We start from the raw sequence: 26,416 nt of genomic DNA, 5'->3' as shown, positions 1-26,416 counted from the left end.
GTATGGCACAGCTGCCTCACCTCCACCGAGAGCTCATTTCTTTCTTTTCTTCTCTTTTCTTTTCTTTTCTTTTCTTTTCTTTTCTTTTCTTTTCTTTTCTTTTCTTTTTTTTTCTTTCTTTCTTTCTTTCTTTCTTTCTTTCTTTCTTTCTTTCTTTTCTAAATACTTTACAGATACAAAGAAAATACAAATACTGAGTTTTTATTCCTGTCTTCCTCCTCTATTCTTTTATAAATTTCCAATGTTTTTCTATTTCTCACTATTCCTCTCTTTTCGTTGGATATAATCTCCCTGGCCTTGTCTCTATCTCTCTCTTTTTTGTCTCTCTCCCTTTCCTCTCTTCCCACTTGTATCTCTCTTTTCTTTTTTCATGTCACACTATTTCTTTCACTCTCTTTCTTTCTTTCCTTTCTCTCTCTCTCTCTCTCTCTCTCTCTCTCTCTCTCTCTCTCTCCCTCTATTCTCCTCTCTTGCTTTCTATCATCCCCAACCCCATTCCCTTCTTTCTTTTTCTTTCTTACTTTCTTTCCTTCTTTCTATCTCCATATCTCTCTTTCTCTCCCTGTCTCTCACTCTATTTTCCTCTTTTTCTTTTCTGTCCCCTTCTCCATTCATTCTTTCTTTCTTTCTTTCTTTCTTTCTTTCTTTCTTTCTTTCTTTTTCTTTCTTTCTTTTTCTTTCTTTGTTTCCTTTCCTTCCTTCCTTCTCTCTATCTCCATCTCTCTCTATCTCTCTCTCTGCAGACTGGTAGAGACCCCCCAATAAACATCTAACAAGGAGGGTTGTATAGTGACAGGTGAGCCCACAGGACACTCCTTCCATTTCTCTTGGCATTGGCTATGTACTGTATGCTAGATGTGAGGAGTGTTAAAGGGGGGGGGGGTGTTGTCACATGCTTCACCATCAATGAACCAACATGAGTGCTGTTTAGTTGAAAAGGGGAATGTAGCTTATGATGTCACAGTTTTGTCTTTATTAAGAGCTCAGTGAGAAGGAATTCAGTTCTCCTCACACTCAGCCAAAGGACACAGCTCCTTACTGGAGTACTGGACTGCAACATCACATCAGCACTGGGAATACTACACAGATCTGCAGACAGCAACAGGAGAGCACAAGCAACAGGAGCTGCAGAAAGTAAGTGTGCACACTGCCTGTGGTATGCAAAAAACAAACTTTAATGCAACTTTTTTATTACTAATCAGAAAAAATGTTATTTTATATCAATCTGCAGAAAAGTGTCCTGAGCACAGCAAAGAGCTCAAAGGACATAATGAAGATGAAAAACTTTATACAAGCTAAAAAAAAAACTTTATGATTTTGATCATGGAATGCAAAGTTATGAATTGTAATTGTAATCATGAATTGATTATATATTCTAAACTGTAATTATGTTTAGTTGTATTTCTTACTTTTAAAATGTTTATAAAAACAGAATGTCATAACTGTCAATAGGTATAAGTAGCTGTAAGGATCTTTCTTTTTGTTGTGTGATTGTCATTTTTTTATCTTGTTGGACTGTCACTGTCACAAATGATATTTGCAATGTTTTAGTTTTGTGAATTGAACTTTTTTCTGTACATTAGTATGTTTTATGGGTAGAAAAAATAGTTGACTTGTTGACAGGTTTGACTTTGTCTCTGGGTCTAGCTGAATGTGTCCTATTAGGGTGCTCCTTGTATCCAATAACAAATAAATTGAGATAAAAGGGTCATCGCCCAATGTTTTGTAGATCCAAGTGAATTTTTACCTAGCTAATGGTTACACCCCAACATTTGAATTCTCAAGTCTGCACTATCTGCAGCCAATAAAAAGTTCACCTTCCCTGATTTTGAATATTTTTTCATTAGAATCCATCAGGAGTTAAAAAAAAAAAGATAAGAGATATAGAGGACTGATCTCAATGATCAGAGTTTATGGGTGGTCAAAAGATGCATTAGAAAACTCTTCCTAATTTTTTTTTTTTGTAAGTTGAGCTGCCTTTTTCTTGGCCTTTTTTTTAATGACTTATAATAATACCTATGTGTAGGAAACCTTAGAGAAATAACTGCGGGTGCTGATGCGGTGTATTTAGGGTCATTGAGAGGGATCTGTCTGCTGCGTCTCACATCCCCACGGAACGCACACAAACCTCAGTCTGACTCCGTTCCACATACAGGCAACATCCAAAACCCACAAGTTTTTTGAGCTCCAACAATCATTGTTTTTTTCACGCAGAGATTAGTGAAATATTTCGCTGCCCTCCCCCGCACAAACTAAATTCCATTTTTTGGCAATCTAAGGTTACTTAAGCGATTATTTTTTTTACGCCTCTTTAAGTGTACAGTCGAGCTCAGTATTCCGAGCCATTCAAAAATTTGGACGGAATGCGAAGAATGGTTTCCTGAATTTAATAGGAATTCTGTTGTGTTTTTGGGAAAACAATGTGCAAATAACATTTTATCAGCATGTCATCTGATTAGGGAAATAGTCCGGTGGGGTAAAGGTTGAGGCTGGGCGAGAGGAAGGAATCTGTGAAACAGTTGTCAAGGAATGATAAGATGGTTACGGGTAATGCTATGCTTGGCACTTCTTGGGAAGCCCTGGCACAGGTGCCCAATTCTGTTATGCCAAGGTGTCAATTTTTAAATCTTGAATTAAAGCGGCCTATTCTGGGTGGCAGCACCAATGGGGCCTTATGATTAGTCAATTCCGTATGTTTGGGCAGGGGTAGGTACTCTTTGCCAAAGTTCCATGTCTACCTAGACAGGACAGGACAAGGTTGGCATGCAAAGGCTCCGAAAGAAATTCCTCCATGAAACTTGTCTTTGTTCCCAGTGATGTCTCTGATTAGTGAGTGAAAAAAGATGCTGCAAGGATGCCCCCTATGGGCCATTAACTTTAGTGATGTCTAACTTTACCAGTGCCCGCTCAAATGCCAGTTAAAAAAACTCTGGCATGATTTTACAATTTTATTCAAATGTTGTTGTTGTGTTCTGTGTGACACTACTGGACACAAGGTCATCTGTCGCTAAAGTAATCAACTTTTAAAAAGAGTTCATTGGATGCGTTGCCTGCTGTTGCACTAAAAGTCACCGCAACGCAAGTTGTGGGCACACAGCAACTTCTAAAACAGCTGAAAAATAGCAAACTCTGTAAATGTTTAATGAAGTGCATTGACTACTATAAAACAAGAAGAAGGAGTAATTATAATCATAATACTGATGGATGCACTATTTACATGTTTTATCTTTCTTATTTCAGGGTTTCTGCTTATTCTGAAATATATAAAGAGAGAAAATTCTGAAAGACTTGGACAGGTAAGGCACTAAGATACATTTCAAGTGGTACCTATACTTTATACCCTTTGCACTCCAAATATACCATGGTGCACTCAAGGAAGGAGATTTAAATGTTGTAAAGACTTTTTGGTGGGGTGCAGCTACTCACCTAAACTAAGGTGGTCTAAAAAAATATTTGCCATCTACAAGTCTGCTCTGCAAGTGCCCCTGACATTCATTCTAATATGGATATATAATAAAATATTACCAATTTGTGGTGCAGTTTTGCCCCAGACATGAGTACATAAAACATTCTATCGCTCTAGAAATCTGTACTGTACTGGAACCTTTTTTTGATTCATCCCTACAAAGAAATACATTCAATAATTATTCTTTGATTATCCAACAAATATCCTTAATCTAAAAGAAAGCAATAGAAACACATTTTCCAATCATCCAGTTTTAGTGCAGTTGGTCTTTCTGTCTTACAGTTTGAATATTAAACAGTAGCAGAGTGTGAAATGATCAATGGTACCAACAAAAAGTCTGATGGTTGTCATTCAGCTTTTTTTTTTTTTAAATGTGATCATTTTGTAACTACAATGGTTTTCTTGTTGAATTTTTTTTTTTTTTGTTAAGTCAAAAATGTATTTAGAAAAAAAAAATATCAAATCAAATGTTCCAAAAATCATCCAACTACATTAATATGGCACTGTAAAGTGCGGTTCTAAAGGAACATCAATTTTAGGGTATTTTTTAGCTATTATATCTCTTTTTTTTAAAATGAAAGTTAATGAAGCTGAATATCAGGTGAATAGCGGTGGCATCTGATTTTGATTTCTTTACTTATATCTGATTTAGACTTTTCAATTTGATGTAAGTCATCACAAAGAGTCACACTGTGCCTGAATGGTTGAGTTTCTGAATTGTAGGATTTTTTATAGACTGGCATATCTGAAGATGAAATACTTTGAAATTCTAGAACCCACCTAATTCATGAACTCACCCCATTTTCCCATTACTGTGTCTCCTTTATAGTGTCTTTTCTTAAATGTTGTGGATATCTTGTAATATCAGATTAGAAGTAATGTGAGAAGGTCACATTTTAAATAATTGTAAAAAGTGAATATAGCTCCAGTTACTTTGCTAAGTGAACAGTTTTAAGTAATTTTGTCAATGAACCCCAATTGATGCAGAATAAAGGTCAATGCATTGATGGGAATGATCCCTAACAAATGTCTTTCTTTGCAGGTCTCGGTTGCACTCAAGATGTTGCGGAGTCTCCTACCACATTGTAGTTTGGCAGTCTTCATCCTCAGTTGCACATTCCCCGCACATGGAAGACCAACGCAGGGACTCAACAGCAGAATGTAAGAGACTGGCTGTGCGCTTGTTAATACATTAATGTATGTGTATGTAAATGTGCATATAATATATGTATTTGAGGATGGTGGTAAGACAAAACAAATGCAGCTGCAGGACCAATCATATTGTTATCTATCACATGCCCATCTTCCCAAATCTTTTCTGCTGGTGTAACTTTTACAACTTCATATTGGTTCAGTCCGAGGGATGGTGGTGAACCAGTGCTGTAGGAAGTAATAACAAGTTGATCCTCTGTATGTAGTTCTAGGTTTGCCATTAAGATTTTGTTTTGGAGGACTTTCCTATATGGTCATATCATATATAGTTATTCCACCCTGAGGGAGTCATAGGAATCCTTCCCAAGGCCAGAAAATAACGTGCACAGGACAGCTTGGGCCTCATCCAAGCCAGCGGCTGCACTGCCGTTAGATGCAAAGTAATACGTTTGCAGAGTTTTAATATAAAATGCAGTCCGTTGAGGAATCAGATTTCCACCCACATCAGAGGATTAATTCTGAAACAATTCTTTCGTTAAATATAGAAGGAAACGGATGAGAATCAAGTGCACACACGTAGCTCTAAAGAAAGAATTGTAATTAAATCTGCACCTTTCACTAACACTAATGTGAGCCGTGTCCCCGGGCATACCAAAAACACATCAATGCTGCATTGTCTGTGCAGGATAGAGGAAAGGGGAAGATGAGAAAAAGAATGAAAGAATGAGAGAGAGAAATGGGGGTGTGAAAGGGAAGAGAGAGAAACAGAGGTGGGTTAGAGAGGAAACAAGAAAGAGACAATAGAGAGGTAATAGGAAGTCTCCCATATACATTCTTCCTTCCTTTCTTTACTTCTTTTAATTTCTAATTTGGGTATTGTAAGGCTGACCATGACAAAGGCAAGCAACAAGACCAATCTGGGCATTGCTGGCATTCATGCCTTAAAAAGTTCACCAGCAAGCTAATCACATAGTCGAAGATTTAAATTCTCATTGGGTCAATAACCAAACCTTTCCTTTCTATGGAGAAAATGCAACAAGGCTTCCAATGAGCATCCCTGGTCAAATCAGGAAGAGATCAGCTCTCAGAATTGGTTGTCACACCATCTCACCCCTAGATCTTTTATGTCTTGCTAACAAATCAAATATTCCGGATCAATTAATACACGCTAGTCACACTGTGGTGTAAATATGTGTGGGAGGATGTGCAAGGCTTGTGTGTAATTTTAAGGTCAGACGTAATTTTCTATGCAGATCAGGGTGGTTGTGCGCCTGCCAGCTCTGGGCTTGGATCCTGTCTCATCCATGGGAGACGCGCTGTCTCTCGCGTGGGTTTAACAGTGGAGCAGGATGTGTCTGTCATATGTGAAAACACTTTGGATTATCCTGTGTAACCACACACTGCACTTCCTCTCATCCATCTCACTGGATCCAACTGCTGTGCATTCATTTAAAATTTCCTAGAACTAAAAAAAAGCAGTAAAACAAAATAATAATTTGTCCAAATTTTGGAAGCTGCAACTACTACTAATAGGCTGACCACCTAAATAGACATGCAAAATGAATTGTGTTTGTGCCACCCTGCCCACCTACAGGGAGGAGATAGGATTAGTTTTATTTTGGATCAGGCCAAGATGGGGCATAAGTGGCAGTTGCCTTTGGTACTTTAGCAGGTGGGGGTGCCAAAGGGTCTGGACCTTCAACCTATCCTGCTGAAGTATTTCAGCTCATGGGAGGGGACACACTGTGACCACTTCCCTTTGAGTGCTAAAAAATCTTGCCCCGTGGGATAGGAGGTAGCCATACGCAGCAGTGAATGCATTTTTAAAGTAAAATTTGGTTTACAGCAAAACTTTGCTTATCATAGATGTAAATTCGTTTTTTTGGATGAAGTTTCTAACTTTGATGGATTTATCTCTCTTGCAGACGGAGGGCAGTTTCAGAACATCAGCTGCTCCATGACAAAGGACGATCCCTCCAGGAGCTGCGGCGCAGAATCTTTTTACAGAACCTCATAGAAGGGGTAAATACAGCAGAAATCCGGTCAGTGCCCGATGAATTGCCCCGCCCAATCCCCAGCGTGAAGAACTTTAACACCCTGCGTCTGGTGGGCGAGGAGGAGGGAGCAACGACCCAGCTGACTCAGGAGACACACAAATCACAAAGTTTCAAAGACCCTCCACCCAAAAACCCAAGCAAGAAGAAGAAGGGCAAGCCAGGAAAAAGAAAGGAGCAGGACAAGAGGAAGAGGAAAGAGCGGGCGGCATTAGAGGGCCTGCAGGACCCGCCAGGGTCAGAACTTTGGTGGGAAGAGTTAGGCATCAGGTCAGTAGATCAACCTCTGAGATGAAACATTGCTGTGGTTTTACAGTAGGAAAATGTTGTTGTCCTGGCAGGCATGCTGATCCAGTGATGATGGTGCAGATTTTAATACGTCTAGGGTTAGCCTACTCGAATACCACCTAGGTCACCCACCTATGGAGGGGTGGAGCTGGGAATACATAAGAAATACATATGGGCTATCTGAGTTCCCAGATCCACCCTTTACTGTGAGTTCCCAGCTCCGCCCCTTATTAAGGGCCCTTGCCACCACATCTTTGAAAGCCAATGAACTCATATCACTTACCAACGGTTCATAGTGACCTACTCCCTTCACATAAGGAGCACCAGTAAACTTTATGTATAAGACTAAAGAATTCACAGCAAAAAAAGGGTGTTGGTTGTAGCATCCAATCAAATGTTAGTTTTTATCCTAAAAGAGGGCATAAAACATGGCAGCTGCAGTTTGATTGGTTGATACAGAAAACATCAAACCAATTCCCTAATTTTCCTAAATCTGCTTCAAGGAGGACTTAGCTGTGTGAACGTGGTGTGATCTTCGTTTAGTCAGCTCATCCCATTGCGGTATTTATCTTTGGTCTCTCTCTCCCTCTGCGTGGGCTGGCTTTTTATGTTACTTTCCAAAGGGGCTGCAAATTTTAGTGCAAGATGGTGAAATTTAAGTGCACTCTGGACGAAGATCCACCGAAAACCACGGCTAATACAATTTATATATCAGCCGGGCTTAACGCAGCTTACGCAGCTGTAAAGACTCTCTGTCTCCCCTTCCCCCAAATGTGTCAGAGACAACAAAGTATAATGGAGGATGTGCTGTACGCTTCCGGCACCTCCAGAAAAGCACACATGGTTTTTTTATTAGGCCTCCAATGAATGGATAGCTTTGAGTTATAAAAAAAATAATCCTGACCAGAACTGCAGGATTGTCCCATCTCTTGTTTTCTGTGGTTGTTTTACTTGCGCTCGCGGGAAATTTTTTGAGCATTGTGGTGAGTTTTGATTAATGCGGACGCCCATTTTTAACCTCATTGGTCAGGCTGGGATTTCATTGGTTGGTAAAGTTGCTACCAAATTTTAAAAAAGCACATTCATTTTTTTTTTTTGTATTTTTCCACCACGGTGATGTAAATATGCACACATCAAATATTGGACTGCTTACTGTACCGGACGCACTTTAGCATTCAGACGTCACATCTTAGAACAAGTTCTGCCATTTTTTTTGCCTTCTTTTCCATACAACCACCCAGCGATACCAACATGTTGGGATTTTCTAATAGCAGTAGTTCCGTTGATGGAAAAACTTTTCACGACAATTCCCAAGCCTGCCACTATGAAACCGAGACTCTCTGCAGGCATCAGAGATTTAGTTAATGGGAGGTTATTTTTATGGAGGTGGATATTGCTGGCCCCTCCTTCCAAAAAAAACTAATTTCCTGGCTGTCATGATGATCACCTGGCTTCAGTACTTTCTGTGATTTTTGGTGGCGGTAGTTAAGTTAATAAAACTTTAGCACTGGTCTTTCAATATATATAACTCTATAGGAAGGCTTCATGGAGGTGGATATTACTTAAAATACCAGCTCCCTGGCTCTTACAATAATCCATTGGCTTCAGTGCTTTCTTAACCTCTAACCCCAGACAATCTTGCTAATTAAAAGTCACCACCGACCCAAACAGAGGCAGTCAGGTGCATTTGTATGAGTGATTGACCAATCAGTTTTGAAATGTTGTTAACTAACTCTTTTATCAATAAATATTTTGGATATTTAAACTAAACCGATTTTCCTTCCATTCACAGGACGCAATGAGAATTGAACTGGAGCTTCCATATTGGAGAAAGAGAAAATAATAAAAAAAAGGAAATAGAACCGTAAAAAAACAAAAGCTGAGCGGGGAGTGCAGCGGAGATCTTTGAACTTGGACTTATAAGATGTATTTATTTCTTGTAAATAAGAACCAGAGACTGCCCCGAACCCCCCAAATGCGCTGTCTTCCCCCCGCCGTTTGTAATACTGCACAGCCGCCCCCCCTGCGGCCCTTCCCTTCCCCTTATTTATTGGTTGGATTATATATTTATTGTGTTTTTTTATTATTATTATAATTCCTTGTGCTGCTGGCGTCCCGTTTCATGTTGCACTTTAATGTCTAGAACGCGCCAATGATTTTTTGTTATTTTTTTTATTATTTTTTTTTTTTATATTGAATTAAACATTTTTTTTCTCTTTTGTGCATGTATAAGATGTGGCAACTGGTGGAATTTGTACAGAATGTGTAATAAATTCGGTGTCCAAAGTAAGCAAAGCGCTGTCTGGTTTTGAATCCCCCCCACCCCCCCAGGGTGACGAGGGCCAAATTTACAACCCACATACTCATAAACATTCAGTATTAAAGGAAAAATTGTCTCTATTTATAGAGCCATTTACATTTTTTTTTTACTTTAAAGAAGCAGCGGAAAAACTGTGAACCTCAACGGAGGCATTCTATAAATTCCTACAGAGTCAGTCTATTCTGTTTTGAATTTTTTTTTATAGATACATGACCACATCAATGTAGCTTTTCAATCTTTTTGGCTCCTATTGTGATAAAAAAAAAAGCACAAATACATCAACTCCACACTAACATAAATACACCACACCCAGCCCCCAAAGTACTAAATGAAGAGTAGATTTTTTTTGGTTTAGTACAAATACATTTTATTTTTTTTAAAAAGATCCCCCATCCCCACTGTTTAAAAATAAAACTAATTCAGGCTTCCTCTCCAGGGCTGTTCACTACACTACCTATTGTTCACCACAAGATGTCCTCAGTCTTCCACCCAACAAGGACACATTGAGCACAAACTGCCAGTGCAGGTCATTAGGAGTCCTCCCCTGAGGGGCAGTAACCACTGCAACTTGCACTTACAGCCTAGCAGGGGTAGAAAGTAGTCCTGACATTTTCACGTCAGTACATTTTTTTATCCTTGAGCACCACCCAACATATATATATATATATATATATATATATATATATATATATATATAATTGTATATGAGTTGCATACTTAAAAAAAAGTTTTACCTTATGCCTCCAAGCCATGTGGAGGAGTGTTTTTCATCCAAGGTACCTCCAGAGGTTGCTAGGATTTCCTTGAGCAATTTGTGAATCTCAGATCAATGTTTTTTTAGCTATCTGTAAGGGTGACATTCTTCCCAATGACCAACAATATAAAAGGCATTCTTTCTACTGACCACTGCACCAATATACTCTGAGCTGTGGATATAGTAATATTAGGAGTGGGTCCCCAAAAAAGGTGGAGAAACTCTGGTGTACAAGCTGTTGATTTTTGTCGCTATTTTTTTAATGAGCACTAGATGGCAGCATAACAGCTGCAATGTAATTCCCTGCCTATCACACTTCCTTGTATGTCATGGATGTGGGTGGTTGCAGCTCAGGTCTCTACAGCACAGCGTAGTGGCTACAAATGAAAACTTTCTGAATGGAGCATGAATTGTAGCCATGGGCATTGGGAGTATGCAGATCTCTGGAAAGCATAGCATGTGGATATAGATATTTACAACTACACAACATGCCTAAAATATGTTAAATGCACATAAAATCCAATGAGACGATTGCTCTTTTAAAGAATGGTATGGCGACAGGTTCTCTTTAGGGCAGACAAAGCTGTGTACGTTATGCTGCCTTGATTTGTATCACTAAAAGCTGCATGAAACTGGCTTGAAAAATTAGAGATCACCATTCCTAAATAAAAGTTTCAGTAAAAATAAAAAAAAAATGGATTTTTTGATCTGGTGACCACTTATAGTGAACTTGTCAGTAACATAACTATTGTGCAGGAATCATTACCTGACATATCAGAAGGAACAGCAAGCTCTACAAGGTCCAGTCTTGTAAGTTTGTCTAGGCTGAGATGATGTCATCAGTCTGCTGCAGGCAGAAGGAAGCATTTCCCCAGTCTCTTATCCCTTGTGATAGGACTGCATTTTGTAACTTCATAGCAAGCGGACAGGGGCTGATTTATATGGATGTGTGAATACAGCCAAGAGCTGCATAGATAACAAGATTTACTGAGAGTTAACAATGATAATGATGACCGTGGATGATGCCCAAACAAAGGTGGTTCTGTATTTTTTCAGATGAAGGCATTGTCAGGGGGAGTACTGTGCTCTCTGTTATAAATAATACCTGGAAGTGTTACACTGACACATTACTTAGCATACTGCCTTTACCACGAGAAAATATATCTGATGACAGGTCCACTTTATAGTCTTTCATTGCTGCCAGATGATTAACCCCTTCCTTGCTGCAGCCCACCCAGGAGGCGCTGGGTGGAACTGCACAATAAGTCCATCAAATTAAGATGTTTTCACAGGTGCCGGTAGCGTGTGCAGGACTGCGGAGGGCCGTTTAATAGACACAACTATGGCCGCTTTTGCCTTGAAATAGAACAGGTTTATAAACAGCGTTCGTATTTACGAGCAGATTGCGATCTGGGTAATTAATTAGGGCGATGTGCCTTATCCCAGAACAAGGATCGCTCCGACCGCAAAGCTGCCTGCAAGAACTCCGCCATTCCCAGATTGAAGACAAGTCAATTCATTCACATTAACAACAACTTGTGGTCCAGTTTTCACAGATTTAAATCTATTGGTGGGAAAAGTGTTCAGAATATAAATGTGGGAACAATAAAAGCAGACATTGGCGGGGTAAATGGGTAAGCCGCTGCCAGCAGTGCCAAGAGATGGCAATTGTCTTTTGATGTATTATTATTATTAATATTAAGAGGATTTATATAGCGTCAACATATTATGTAGTGCTGTATATTAAATAAGAGTTTTAAATGAAAGACAGATACAGACAGTGACACAGGAGGAGCAGAGGACCCTGCCCCGAAGAGCTTACAATCTAAGAGATCAAAAGAAAAAAAGCCATTATTGTCCCCGTACATCTTGTCTTAAACCTCACAATCTGATGAAACAATCTGTGTACACTCTCCAAAGTAATATTATAGAAGGACCTACCCAAACTATCTGATCAATGTTTAGCCAATCAGGCAATGCCTTGTACTGTATAGTTATTGGTACGTTGGATAGACTTCACACTGATGGGATTGGTCAAACATCCCACAAAATGCATGATGGCTGTCCAAACCCAGCACCGTGCGGTCTAACCAATAGGACGCAGCCGCTCATAATTTATGGCAGTATGCATGAAGGACGCAGCCACTTGTTGTAAACAGTGATTAGTGGTTCTATAGTTCTATTCTAGCAATGGCTGAAAAATCCGCCTGGCCCGTCATCAGCCTGTGCCGAAAATTGATAAGATTCTTTTTTACTGTTTATAATGATTGTGGCCCCTGTAAAGCAGCGTCGTGTTAAAGCGCACCTAAACTCAGAAATTTCACTTTACATAAAAGGGTAGACAACCCTTTTATGTTAAGTAAAATTCTGTTCCTTTAGGTTTTTTGTAAGTGCAACACCCTTTTGTTTTAAAAAAAAGGGTGCAGCACCGCTCCATAATTCTCGATCGCCTCGCAAAGCCTCCTGGAATACCTAGGTCACAGATACCAGGAGGCTCTTGGGTGCTCCTTCTGCGCATTCCCGAGCATCTCAGGGGCAGAAGGAGCCTTTTCTTGAAAAGAGAAAAAAATTGCCGATCCCATGCATGCGCAGTGAGATCGGCAAGTTTTTTTTCCATCCTACGTCACCCGATCTCGCGCCTAAGTTGGGTGACGTAGGAAGAAGAACCCACAAGAAGAGCAGAAAATGGCGGCACCCGGAGACAGATAGCGGGACGGCGCCATGAAAGACACCTCCAGACCAATCCACTGCGCTGCGGGAGTAAAGGTAAGTCTATTTTTTTTTTGTTTTAGGCACTTTTCAGTTTAGCTCCTCTTTAACTTTTCTCCACCATTGTCATATACATCTTTTTTCAGAGTCTTCAGGCCAATCGCATAATGCACATGATTTTCTTGATCATTGGATCTTCTCATGGCGGGTGGAATTACAGTCTGGCAACATATAATGCAAACCTGTCTCCCCAAGGAGGTGTCAAGTATGTTGCTGCACAGGTTCCCTGGACCCCTAAACAGTGGACCACTGCTGACTTTGTCTGCTTATGTGTTTCCCAACTCCGTATTGCCCATATAGTTATGTTGCCTACATTTGTCCCATGTTGTCTGAGTAACAGACACCAGTCCCCCTATTTTACAGTACATTACTGTTGCTAGCAGCCATATCACTAGTTTCGGAGGGAGAGATGTACATGTGAGAAATAAAGAATTTTGTTGCTTCTTGTCATTTCACCTGTTAGAATCTTCTTGGTTTGTTTAATTGGCAATTAGAAGTTTATCTCCAGCTCTTGTAAATCACAGAAGGTAGCACACGTCTAGTCAATGCACAATACAACATAAAGTTACCAGGAGGTGGGGGTTTTGGAAGAACAGACATGTAAAGTCTTATTTTGCCAGGCTTCTGGTGGCATTTTATTCCAAGAACAGACCTAGATGGTGGAGACAATTTTACTTGCACACATGCCATCAGCGGCCAACCAATGGCCACAAAGGATCACGGTGGAATTAGAAGTTGGCAGCAGAGATGGCATTTGGTGGGATGTAGGGGTAACAAAAACTTGCACCCTTGGCAAAAGCTCAGACCAACCAACTGGAAGTTCTCTCCATTGGCTTCCATTTCACCTTAGAATCAAATTTAAGCTCCTGTGCTTTGCCTTCAAATCCCTACACAGTTCTTGTCCCACTTACATTTCTGACCTGGTAAAAAAAATACACCCCCAGAAGCTCTCTCCACTCCTCCGATGACCTACTAATGACTTCCTCACTCATAACCTCATCACACGCACGGTTACAAGACTTCTCTAGAGCTGCCCCAATTCTCTGGAATGGTTTTCCTCGTCCTATCCGGCTTGCTCCTACTTTCTGTTCATAAAAAAAAGAACTCAAATCACATTTCTTCAAACTTGCCTATCTGTCTTCTTCCGTCTCCTAAAACCCTCACTACTTCCCACACTACATATCTCCCCTCCTATTGTGTGACACTTCCCCCACCTACTAGATTGTAAGTTCTTCGGGGCAGGGTCCTCCCCTCCTCCTGTGTCACTGTCTGTATCTGTCTGTCATTTGCAACCCCTATTTAGTGTACAGTGCTGCGTAATATGTTGACGCTATATCAATCTTGTTTATTAATATTAAAGGGTTCCCCTTTGGTAAAAGGGTTGTTAAATCACTAAAATCTCATCTAAGCTTCAACAAGATAAAGATATCATTAATGATATTGTAAAGTCATTTTTCTTCTTTTTAAATCTTTTCATCTTTTTAAATGTGCTTCTCCTGGGGTCCTGCCATGACAAAGAGATAAAGAGAATGACAAAGAACATGTTATTAAGTGGAGTGTATATCACTGACCAGCCCATTACATAACCTCTGGTGATTTCGGTTACTTCCTATGCTGCAAATTATAATAAAGTAGTAAGGGTTAATTGTACCTGTCACCATTACCACCCCTTCTGCACACCTCCTGTGCCCATTACAAAGAGTTTCCAGATTTACACACCTGATGCGACCATTACGAGGGGTTTCTACCTTCCTTGCTGGAGTTTTAATATATCTCACTGACAATATACCAGTAAACATGCAAATAAAAACCCTTTTTTTATCCATAGAAGTGAGATTTAATGTTGAGTGCTGGACTCCCTTAGAGACTGAGAGGACCAGAACACAAACATGCTTGTTGACATCAACGGGTAATGTATGACTTTTGGGTGGACTGACCCTTTAAGCTGTTTCTTGTTGGGAGTTCTTCAGTTCTCAGAACACAGTCAGGCCTAATTTCTAACAATAATACAAATTCTGGCTCACACATTACTGCCAAATGGACTCACTGACCCTGCTATGGATTTGGTGCTGCAGAACTTACTGTACCATGTTGCCACCTGCTGGTGACAATAAGGAACTACATTGATGCAAGTACTAGCCTGACGCTGGTTTTACACATCTTTGGGAATATTGATGTGTGGGCGCCCCCTGCTGGCTGATTGTAGTCACATCCTTGGAATGTTCAGTATTCACTGGCTGATTTTTGGTTATTCTATGAAACCAGTGTGGCCAGCTTGGCAAGCTGCAGGGGAGGACCAGGATTTTGAGCATTCTACTTTTTAAGTACAGAACATAGAGGACTTTTAAGGTACCTTTCCTCAAGGAGTATCAACCAATACATTCAGCCCTAACCGAACTATTCAATCTCTCCCTTTCTACTGGTAAATACCCCTCAGCTTTTAAACATGCCATAATTCTCCCTATCCTAAAGAAACCCTCACAGGACCCCTCCCTACCCTCCAACTACCGCCCTATCTCCCTTCTCCCATCTCCGCTCCTCTTCCGCTACATCTCTTTGTAGTTCTCTACATTTGAGAATTATTATATTTGTATTTGAGAATTATGGAGGCCTCTGGGCTCTTGGGAAACTTCGGTGCAGCAGAAATTGTTTGTAGCCTTCACCAGACCTGTGCTTTGCAACAATCCTGTCTCTGAGCTCTGCAAGACGTTCCTCATGACTTGGATTTTGCTCTGATATGCATTGCCAGCTATCAGGCCTTCTATAGAGAGGTGTGAGTCTTTCCATATTATGTCCAATCAATTTAATTTATCACAGATGGGCCCCAATCACAGTGCAGAAATATCTCATCATGCAAGGCACCTGAGCTTAAATTCAAGTGTTGTAGCTAAAGGTCTGAATACTTATGTAAATATGAGGTTTTAGTTTTTCTTCCTAATAAATTTACTAAATTGTCTAAAATTCTGTTTTCAAGAAAAAAGAATTTCAGGCTGCAACACAACGCAACTGAAAAAGTGAAGGGGGTCTGAATATTTTCTGAAGCCATTATATGTGTGTGTGTAACAATAGGAACAAGAACAAAAGTATAATATATTGCAGCTTGCCAGTCCTAAAATGTACGTACCTGGGAATGCACCAAGACTGGACGGAAATTACTGCCACTCCAAATTAGTCAACTCAATCTCTTGACTGATGTAAAGAGTACCCCTCTGCCTTCTGCAGCCACCATGATTAACAAAGCATGGGGAAGATGGAGGTGGCCCCTATGATGCTCTGCACAGACTGAGAGGGTCAGATCATGCCAGTGGTACAAAGTCAACTCATGGTGTGGGCAAAGAGATTGGGTGGTGCTGCTGCAGGAAGCTGTGGATACATTGTACTGCAGTGGTACCCAGGTCTCTTCATTATGGCTAACTTTATTTAGCCTGGCTGTCCAAATCTATCTTGACCACTAACATACATTCTAACTGACCCCTTCAACCTTGCTGTGACCATCCTGAATGGGACCACCACATCCTGCCTGTAACCCTTCCAACCTGAATGGGACCCATACCTCCTGGCTGTGACCCTGCATCCCGAATAGTACCACTACATCCTGGCAATGACCCCTTCACATCGGCTGTGACCCCTTCATCCTGAATGAGACCCAAATATCCTGGCTGTGACTCCTCCATACTGGCTTTGAACCCCCCATCCCAAATAGGACCACCACATCCTGGCTATGATCCATTCACCCCAGCTGTGAACCCTTCATCCTGAATGGGACCCCAATATGCTGGTTGTGACCCCTCCATACTGGCTGTAAAACCTCCATCCTGAATGGGACTCATGCATCCTGGCTGTGACCCCTCCAACCTGAATAGGACCACCACATCCTGGCTATGACCCCTTCACCCTGGCTGTGACCCCTCCATCCTTTCTGTGAAACCTCTATCCTGAATGGGACTCATAATTCCTGACTGTGACCCTACCGTTCTAAATAGGACCACTAAATTCTGTCTGGGACCCCTCCAACCCATCTGTGACCCCTCCACCCTGGTTGTGAAGCCCTCTATCCTGAATGGGACCTATACCTCCTCGCTGTGACCCCTCTATTCTGAATTGGACCCCTCCATCCTGGCTGTGACCCTATCATCCTTAATGGGACTCTGTCCTGAACAAAACATACATATCCTAGCTGTGGCCCCTCCATTCTGAATGTGAACCATACATCCTAGCTGTGACCCCTCTATCCCAAATAGGAATAGGACCTCTCTATCCTGGCTGTGACCCTATCATGCTTAATTGGGCCACTTCATCCTGGCTGTGACCCCTCTATCCTGAATGGGACCCATATATCCTGGCTATGACCCCTCCATTCTCAATGGGAACCATACATCCTAGCTGTGACCCCTCTATCCCAAATAGTTAAAGGACCTCTCTATCCTGAATGGGACCCATCAATCCTGGCTGTGACCCCTCCATCCTGGCTGTGACCCTACCGTCCTTGATAGGGCCACTACATCACGGCTATGACCCCTCTATCCTAAATGGGACCCATATATACTGTCTGTGACCCCTCTATTCCAAATAGGAATAGGACCCCCCTATCCTGAATTGGACCCATCTATTCTGGCTTTGACCCTACTATCCTTAATAGGACCACTACATCCTGGCTGTGACCCCTCTATCTTGAATGAGACCCAAATATTCTAGCTGTGACCCCTCCATTCTGAATGGGAACCATACATCCTGGCTGTGACCCCTCTATCCTAAATGGCACCCATACATCCTGGCTGTGGCCCACACATCCTGGCTGATGTTAGTTTATTTTCTGCATGAATTCTGTATAATTAACTTCTAGGCTTTTGAACAGGACTGTAGTTCTTTGTTACATAGTTTTGCACTGGATTACTACCTTCCCCTGGCTCCTACTGAATAGGCTTAGAATGAGGTGAAGTGCATTTCACAGGTTCAGGCCTATAGCCACCCGGGAAATGAGCATACTGACAATGGTTGACATGAATCCATATCAAATGCAGAACATGGATAATAAATGCATTTCATTGTATTGAAGCTCCTAAATTTTTATTCAAGCCACCTGTGCATATGTTGAGACTGTTAAAATGAAATCATGTGATTTGTATTTGGAGCCAATTTCTCCAATGCTGCCTGCAAGCTGGAGACAAATTATGCTGAAACTTTGTCATGGCAAAATCAATTCCCCTAAAACTCATTTTTACCCCAACTGCTGGCATGTATGGTCAATACTTCTCCAAAGCTGAACATTTTATACCCTTGTTACAGGTCAGACAAACACAACTCGTAACACTTGTAATGAAAACATTGTATTGCTTTATTGTAACAATTGTTTTTAGGGAAATGTTGACACATAGCATGTTTGTGGATAACTGCTGACCAATCTCTGCTGAATTTACGAGTTTCCTGTTGGATGTGGAAGATACCTTTAGAGCCTGTGCAGGTAAATGGAACACGATAAGTAATACATGGCATTTATCAAGTTCATGATTTCAATTCTCTGATGTCCATCTGACATCTGTATGGGGCTGTAGTCAAAGAACACTTCAGGCTTCCCACATAAAAAAATTACCTCTATGTTTAGTAAATGCTGGAGAGTCAAACCCCCCAAAAGTCTTTTGTGTCTCCTGCCCACCTGATGTTCCCATGATAAGGGTCTCCCACCATCTCTGTCTTGAGTTCCAAAGACTGCATACCTACTGTAAATCACAAGAGGATTTCCAACATTCCAGTGCTGGTTTCTCAACGGAACACCTGCTGTGCCCATTATGAGGGTCTCCCTCCATCCCTGTGCACATTTCTTTGGTCTATACACCTGCTGTGCCCATTATCAAATTATTGATAAAAAATATTAAATTATTATTTCTACTATCCCTGTGCTGAGTCTGCACATTCATTGTGCCTTTTAAAAGGAGTTCTAACCTTCCCCATTGGAAATTTTATTATTAATATGATGGAGAATGTAGGTGGGTGAGGACATCACAAACTTTCAGGTGGACAGGAGCAGCTGGAAAATAATGTCATGGAGATCTCACTGCTGGAGTATAACATAAATGAAGCATATAGGCCACTGGGCTTCACTAATAAGTAAAGCTTTATTTTGGGGGGAACGGACCACTTTAGGACTCCATGTAAATGGGAGTGACCCCTTTAAGGCTCCATTTATATAGGAGTGACCCCAACTCATGTGGTGTGTGGAGTGGAGTGTCTACTTACTGGCTAGATGGTCATTTCTAAAGTCATAAAACCTTCTGTTTAGTTCCCTTGACTTCTGAGATTTTACTTACTTCCTGTTGTATCTCCATTACAGAAAGTAAAGGAATTCTCCCCAGCAGGACACAGCAATAACACCCTGAAATGGGATTCTATTTTCCACTTCATCCAAAGCTAGCAGTTCAGATACAAATATGGTTTGGTAGTTTAGGAATACAGCTGTTGTTAAAGTCCTGGTATATTGGTATGAAGGAGATTTGTCAAAGTTGTAACCAATCACATTACGTTGATGGTGAAGGTTGTAGTGAAGGTTGGGTGGCGGTGCTGTTTATTTGCACAGTCCCGCTCTATTGGAACCTTTAGGGTAGGTAGATGGAAAACAATTGCATGTTGTGGCCTTCAGATGGGGCCCCGCGGACATACTCACAGACCTCTGAGAACACACAGTACTTGAGGAACACTCTGTGTTTACCCATCATGCCAGGGTTGACATCACGGCTCAGGATGTAGATGCCATCATTGTGCAGGGTGCAGCAGATGCTCAGCCCTGATTTGGAGGTGTTCACTTTAAGGCAGCTGAACTCTCTGGTCCGAGTGTTATATGAATGAATGTTAAGTGAGTCCTCGCTCTCTCCGGACAGACCGTCCCGGATAAATCCACCCACCAAGTACAAAGTCTCCTCGATAGACACCATCTGCTGTTTCCGCACATGATGACGCCAAATGTCAATCTCCGACCATTGGTCAGCCAACGGGCAATACCGCAGTACCTTTAGGTTTCGCCCTGAGAGGAGAAAAGATGAAATCATCAATACCCTTCTAGAGTAACTACTGAAATGTATGAACCACAACAGTGACCCCCCCCCCAACTTAGTAATATATATATACACACACGATTGAATGGGTTTTGTAATATCCATTTCATATGGATATATATTCCTTACAGAACTTATGAGCTGATAACCTCTTGTGCTGCACTCTTGGTTTCAGCTCTCTCTGATGACAACAGAATCCCTTCCTTTCTATGTTATGAAAATACCTCCATAGGTACAATGAATGTGTGTTGTCACCCTAGGATAAGAACTGACCAGCAAGATAACCAGGTGAATCTTCTAGCTTACTTTTTTTTTTAAATGTCTGCATGTTAGGTACAAAACAAAAAAAACACACAGCTTTGACTGCAACACCACCTATAATTCAGAGGTGTCTCCTGCAGTACCTTTAGTTTGCCACAAGATGTCCTCAGCCTTCCAGGTAAATTATACCCAGCATAACTTAACAAGATGAAGAAAGCCTATGAGTGCAGAATGTCAGGGTCTTTGGATAATCTTTGGATGTCAGGTGTAGTGCCAATGTTCTCACAGCAGTACAGCTTTCTCCATCATCATGGACCAACCATCTTTGTTGAATGCAGCATGACAAGTCATGCGTAACAACACCTTCATCTCTTTTTCTCCCTTGTGGACAGTGCCATTTTTGTTCAGGCATCATCCAGGGTCACCATCAACTTCCTGGATTGAGATGCAAGCTCAGTGAAGGTTTAAATAAAGTCATGGCGTCTGTACATTTTATGCCTGTTTTCACAAGTATCTGACAAAGAACAGACCTTGCTCCATGCTATCACCTGATGACTTGTTACAATGTTGCAGTGTGATCATTTTAGGGACCAAAGACTAAGAAAATGCTTCTCCCTGTCTGCAGCAGGCTGATGGCATCACTATCTAGGGCCGATACCCACGACTTGCACCTTGCCAGCTGCTTGAACATTCACACAGCAGTCCAAAGGAACCAGCGTTTGTACATTTGACAGCTGGCAGAAGTGAGCGGTACTGGCTGCCCCTATTCACTCTGCAAGGAGCTGCTGCAGGGAGATGCTACCATGTAGTATCTCCCGAGAGGTAGCAGTATGAGGAAGCGGTAAAAGCTTCCAGTGTGAACTTAACCTAAAGATCTACTTTAATAGTGAAATAAAATACATTGACTAACCTCGTGGGGTATAACCACCCACCACATAGATCTTCCCCAGACTCTCACAGGCCGAGAACTCCACCAGAGGGTCTGGAAGGGGGGCTACAAGGTTCCATGTGTTCTGTGCTGGGTTGAAGGACTCCATGGTGTGTAAGGACTGACCGCCAACAGCGAAGAGGGACCCATTTACGGCAAGGAGACGGAAGTTATATCTGAAAGGGAAATGAGACTTAGAATGGTCTGGAAATATAAAATTAGAACTATAGACAGCAATTTGCACAATCAAACATTTCATCCAGTTATGTATTTATTATAAGTTCGTTGTAATGAGTTGTAATGAAATGTATCTAGATGCTTCCCTATGAAGTGGCAGCTCATAGCTAACATTTGTGGCAAATTTTTCATTGCTGCCCATGTATCTTCTTACACATGGGCACAGAGGAATCCTGGATGGGCTCAAATGTTGTATAAGAAGAAAAAAGTACAAAGCGGAATCTTTCCCATAAAAATACTTCAAGCTCTGTTGGGAATTCAGTAAAAACAAACCTAAGTTATTGTCAGCTACTAAACTGTTTTCTTTACAGGAGTCCCAGGACGCCCCTTGTATGGGCATGAGGAATTATCCCAAGGAAGCCCCGAGATATAAATGTTTGGAAAACTCCCATCCACCAGATGTTACCGCCTCTATAAGAGGGAGGGAGAGATCCTTTAAATTTCTATCTTCTCTAAAGAGCACCAAATAAGGTGAGCAACATAGATACAAAGATAGGTCATGGGAGCTGCAGGCCACCAATTAACCCCTTCATTCCCACCGATATAGCTTAAAAAATCATGTTACCAATGTAACTTTAAAGATGTACTCCAGGCAGATATAAGGAAAAACAAATTCAGCTCTGTAATAATTATTACATTCATTTAATGCAAATAAATTGCAAAAATTGCACGCACCAGAACCCGCTCAGGGTTGGACTGAGAGAAGCAGCACAAGCAATCAGTAACTTGGGCAGTAATGAACATAGATATGCTGTTCTATAAACTTCTTCTCTATTCTCTGTACAGTCAGAGGCTATGATAAGGACAAGACCTGTAAGTGTCTTTTAATTAGATCTGTGCTGTATGGCAGAGCTATGGACAGTCATGAAAATCATTTTGCAGGTAAAACTACTCACACCGCTGGATGCTATGGTGGTTGTAACAAAACTTTAAATCCACTTTCAGATGTTACTTGGTGGTTGACATGCAGAGATAGTCAATGTTCTATTTAAATATCTTCAACTGAGTATCTCTACCACCAGCACCAAACTTTTTCTCCTGGTGAAACCCTTTCATATATAATGATCAGGCTGATGTGTTGTGATTTTGGATAGGCACATAATTGTTTCCTAATCATTCCTGCCCGGATCATAATGTAACAATCACTGGTCTCTATGTCATCTTACAATGAGCTTTAGCAAACAAATTGCCAGTGTGTGACCAGCATTCAGCCACAGAGATTTCCTGATTCACCAGGACCCTCAGTGACCCTTCTAGCCTCTATGGAATGAAGAAGCTAAACTTGGATGAATGCCCTAGGAAATGTCAGATCCTGCACCAGGATGTTCTTTTAAACTGTGCAGCTCATTCAGGTGTAGGGTTGAACAAAAAATATTAAGGTAGATGGTAAGCACAAGAATGACATTATTAAACCAAATCCAAGAAATGTCAATTGTAGTCTGAAACAACTAATTAAGAAAATTGTACAGAGCCCTAGGAAGATGCCCACAATTCATGCCAGCGTGTATATGGCCTTATGGTGAGCTGTACATCAAATAATCAAATAAAACCCACAAGCCGTTTCTAAAAGCCATAAGTCATATTTCTACTCTCCTTGCAGCCAGTATGTGATTGACTACTAAATCCATTTTTGTGATAGAGGCTAAGACTTATCTCCTTTTAGTGATTGTACCAAATGCTAAAAAATGACTAATCCAGTCCTATGGCTTCAGCCTTTACTGATAAATGTTGAATGCTCTTTCAATGAAGGAGCAATGATAGGACTACAGAATGCTGGTTTGGCCAGTAAAGGATTAATAGAGGAGCAGGTCAGTATTTTCACTGTTCTGTTAGGGCACCGAAAACATCAGAATCACTCATGTGACATGGATGGTTCTCCAATATACCCAACAGACAGAAAGCCATATAAATTGCCATTCAGCCAAGGCCGCAGCACTTATTGAAGAACAAGCGTCTGACCTGAAGTCTTCTTGGTGTTCTGGAGTGGTGAGGGGCCAGTTGGTTCTAGGTTAGTTTTATGTAAGTTATCTTTCAAGTCATCCAGATTCTGCAGATAGATGCCAGTTTCCCAGCCTCACATCTGTCAGGGAAGTCAAGCAGAAATATCTCTCTGCTCTTTGATGCTTGATATAAAGCTAAGTGACCATGTCTCACTACTTCCGCTGCAGTCTCTAAAATAGAAGATCCAACAGCAAGTGGCAAGACTTTAATGGAAGGTCAACAAAAGGTAGCAGAATATGAACACTTTCTTCCACCAAGTTCCTGACAGATATAGGAAACTAGTGAGTGATTACACCCAACAACATCCACCCAAAATAAAATACCGGTTTTGGAATTGCAGAAATACCTTTTCTGGTTCATGGCGGGTTCTTCACTCCAGAATCCAGTGCTGGGGTTATAGGAGTGGACAGCGCTCACCTCCTGACCATTTTCACGGGTCCCTCCAGCTACAAAGAGATAATTGTTGAGTGAGGCCGCCCCATAGCCCTGAACCCGCAGCATGCTCTGTGGAAAGACACTGGGCATGACCTGCCAACCTACTCCACCCTCTATGTAGCGCAGAAGCACCCAAGAATCATCTCCCTGCTGGGACAATAGCAGCAAAGCTGGCACACCTCGTAGACGCTCCTGGAGGACACGTTCATTAAGAGACTCTGGGTTCTCCTGGAAATCTGCTCTTTGCAGCATACAATGGTAATGAGCAGCCATGTAACTGAAGCAAGCTGCAGCCAGATCCCATTGGCCATGTATCTGAGACACTTCCAGTAGGTCCAGGCAAGTGTCCGCTGACAACGAGGACTGCAAAAGAGACAACAGGCCCTGGACCTGCAAATAACAGGCGGCTTCCACCAATGCTTGCAGTTGGCCTTGTGCCATAGCCTCCTGGACAAAAGTTGACTCATCTTGGCCTGATGGACACTCGCTAGTTAGTGCCTTGAGTCCACACTTTGCTTCTTCCACAGGGCTACATGCCTGCACAGGTCCACCCGTGATGTGACGCAGGACACCCTCAAGGCCTTCATGGGTAAGTCCGTGCAAAGTCACCACCTCCCCGGTACTTTCCCGCATCCCTGAGCGGAAAAGGGCTTGGAAGAAGCCACTCTGAGCCACCAGCTGGTCGCGGGGGACAAGGTAACATCTGGATCCCAGGAGGATCTGCACGGTTTCCACCGAGGACATCCCACCCACTTCTTCTTGTGGAGGACATCACACACCTGCTCCAAAATAAAACAAGTCAGGTCAAGTTTGAAGGCTCAATATATTCAAACCAACTCTGTGAGTCTAAACAAATGCTGTGCCAATTGAGGGCTTCCTACCATTACTACACTTTGTACGCCTACTTAACCCATTATAAGGGTTTTCCAACATCATTGTGCTAATTTCCTGGGTCTGCTCATCTACTGATAATTATTATTATTATTATTATTATTATTATTAATAAACAGGGTTTATAACGCGCCCACATATTACGCAGTGCTGTACAATAAATAGGGGTTGCAAATGGCAGACGAATACAGACCGTGACACAGGAGGAGGAGAGGACCGTGCCCCGAATATTTAGATTTACCATCATCACTGAGTTAGGTTATTGGGTCTGCAAGTTTTCCTGCTCCCAACTTTGTACACTTGCTGAGCCTATCAAGGACTCTACCATCCTTACAGGATTTTTTATTTCACATAAATTGTGGAATCTGTAACAAGAGAAGCTGGAACAGACAAAGGTGGCCATAAACCCTCAAAGTTCCCAGGTGCTCAGAGATGAATCTTACATCTCATTGTTGGATCACCCAAGAAATATAAAAATAGAGACCAACATAGCTCACTAGCTGCATTCTTTCCCATAACCCCCTATTAAAAAAAGTTTTGTGACATCACTGACTTAATAAAGCTACACTAACATAACATCATCTTTATAATCCTTTCTATAATTATCTCTTATTGGATACAAGGAGCTGGTAGTCACCAAACCATCCTGCAAGAGCTGCCATTACTGACCCTGTCATAAAACAAAATCCTGCTTGCCTGGTTGGTGTTCTGATCCTCCGCTTTTAGTACCTCCTGAATCACTGACCCAAAATGAGTATGCAGCTCAGGTGTTCAGATAATTGTGCCAGTGATCTGCATGCCTGTGTTGGGTGTGTAAATGAAACTACAAATTCAGCAATGGAAGCTTCCATCATCTCTCTGTGACAGGTTCTCTTTACCCTGCACAAACTATTGATCAGGGGTGTTTGGTCCATCTCCTGTTCTAGAAATCGCCGGTCTGTGAGTGATTAGAGACCACAAACACCATTGTATTAGGGATAAGCAATCCACAACTAGGGGACACAGTATGATTGAGTCACTGCCAGCTGGGAGTTATACTCTGTGAAGATGAATCCTGAAGAACCAAATACCCAGAAACAATTTTATAATAGCATAATGTTTACATGAGTGAACCCAGAAAGCAGTGACCCCTGTACATCTGTATAATTATTATTACATCACATTTTATATTGCTCTGTGCTCGCTGCCCTTTATAGTGATCTATATAAAATCTAAACATAAATATAAGTGTGCAGAAAAATATTTACACAAACTTCATTTTTTCCTGTATGTATGCCAGATTTGCTGAGCAAGGCTTTAAAAACTCTGTATACAGAGACTGATAGAAATGCCTGCTGGGACTTGTAGTTCCTCTACATGAAGAAATGTTAGATGACAGTACAGTACGTACCCTCTCTGCACACCGTATACACAGAGGCCTCCTTATTCCCAGTTCATCTGTGCAATCCCAGAAATTCACTTCCTGAAGACTGCAGCCAGTGCACAGCCATCCTACTGCAACCGCCCAACACTGACACACAGCTAGGAGCCCAGCCTACTGCAACCACCCCATACTGACACACAGCTAGGAGCCCAGCCTACTGCAACCGCCCAACACTGACACATAACAGAGTCCATCCTACTGCAACCGCCCCACACTGACACATAACAGAGAGTCCATCCTACTGCAACCGCCCCACACTGACACATAACAGAGAGTCCATACTGCAACCGCCCCATACTGACACATAACAGAGAGTCCATCCTACTGCAACCTCCCCACACTGACACATAACAGAGAGTCCATCCTACTGCAACCTCCCCATACTGACACA

General features: G+C 41.6%; 2 protein-coding genes across 3 annotated transcripts; one reads left to right on the top strand and one right to left on the bottom strand.

Moving 5' to 3' along the window:
• Positions 1-981: 981 nt before the first annotated feature.
• Positions 982-9,255, top strand: PTHLH (parathyroid hormone like hormone). The gene is made up of 5 exons (XM_072400107.1): positions 982-1,134; positions 3,241-3,296; positions 4,509-4,627; positions 6,544-6,942; positions 8,753-9,255. The coding sequence occupies exons 3-5, from the start codon at positions 4,527-4,529 to the stop codon at positions 8,760-8,762; spliced, it is 510 nt and encodes a 169-aa protein (XP_072256208.1). The 5' UTR covers positions 982-1,134; positions 3,241-3,296; positions 4,509-4,526; the 3' UTR covers positions 8,763-9,255.
• An 8,859-nt stretch (positions 9,256-18,114) lies between these two features.
• KLHL42 (kelch like family member 42) lies at positions 18,115-26,416 on the bottom strand. 2 transcript variants are annotated; one of them, XM_072400106.1, is made up of 5 exons: positions 25,993-26,416; positions 23,891-24,490; positions 23,623-23,722; positions 21,021-21,214; positions 18,115-19,818 (listed from the first exon to the last, which is right to left on the bottom strand). In XM_072400106.1, the coding sequence occupies exons 2-5, from the start codon at positions 24,453-24,455 to the stop codon at positions 19,394-19,396; spliced, it is 1,284 nt and encodes a 427-aa protein (XP_072256207.1). In that variant the 5' UTR covers positions 24,456-24,490; positions 25,993-26,416; the 3' UTR covers positions 18,115-19,393. The 2 variants fall into 2 exon arrangements, with proteins under 2 accessions (XP_072256207.1, XP_072256206.1); XM_072400105.1 differs by having other exon boundaries at positions 23,623-24,490.

Source organism: Pyxicephalus adspersus, chromosome 2 (genome assembly GCF_032062135.1).
Source record: "Pyxicephalus adspersus chromosome 2, UCB_Pads_2.0, whole genome shotgun sequence".
NCBI classification, from domain to species: Eukaryota; Metazoa; Chordata; class Amphibia; order Anura; family Pyxicephalidae; genus Pyxicephalus; species Pyxicephalus adspersus.
This window is presented reverse-complemented; position numbering and strand designations above follow the sequence as displayed.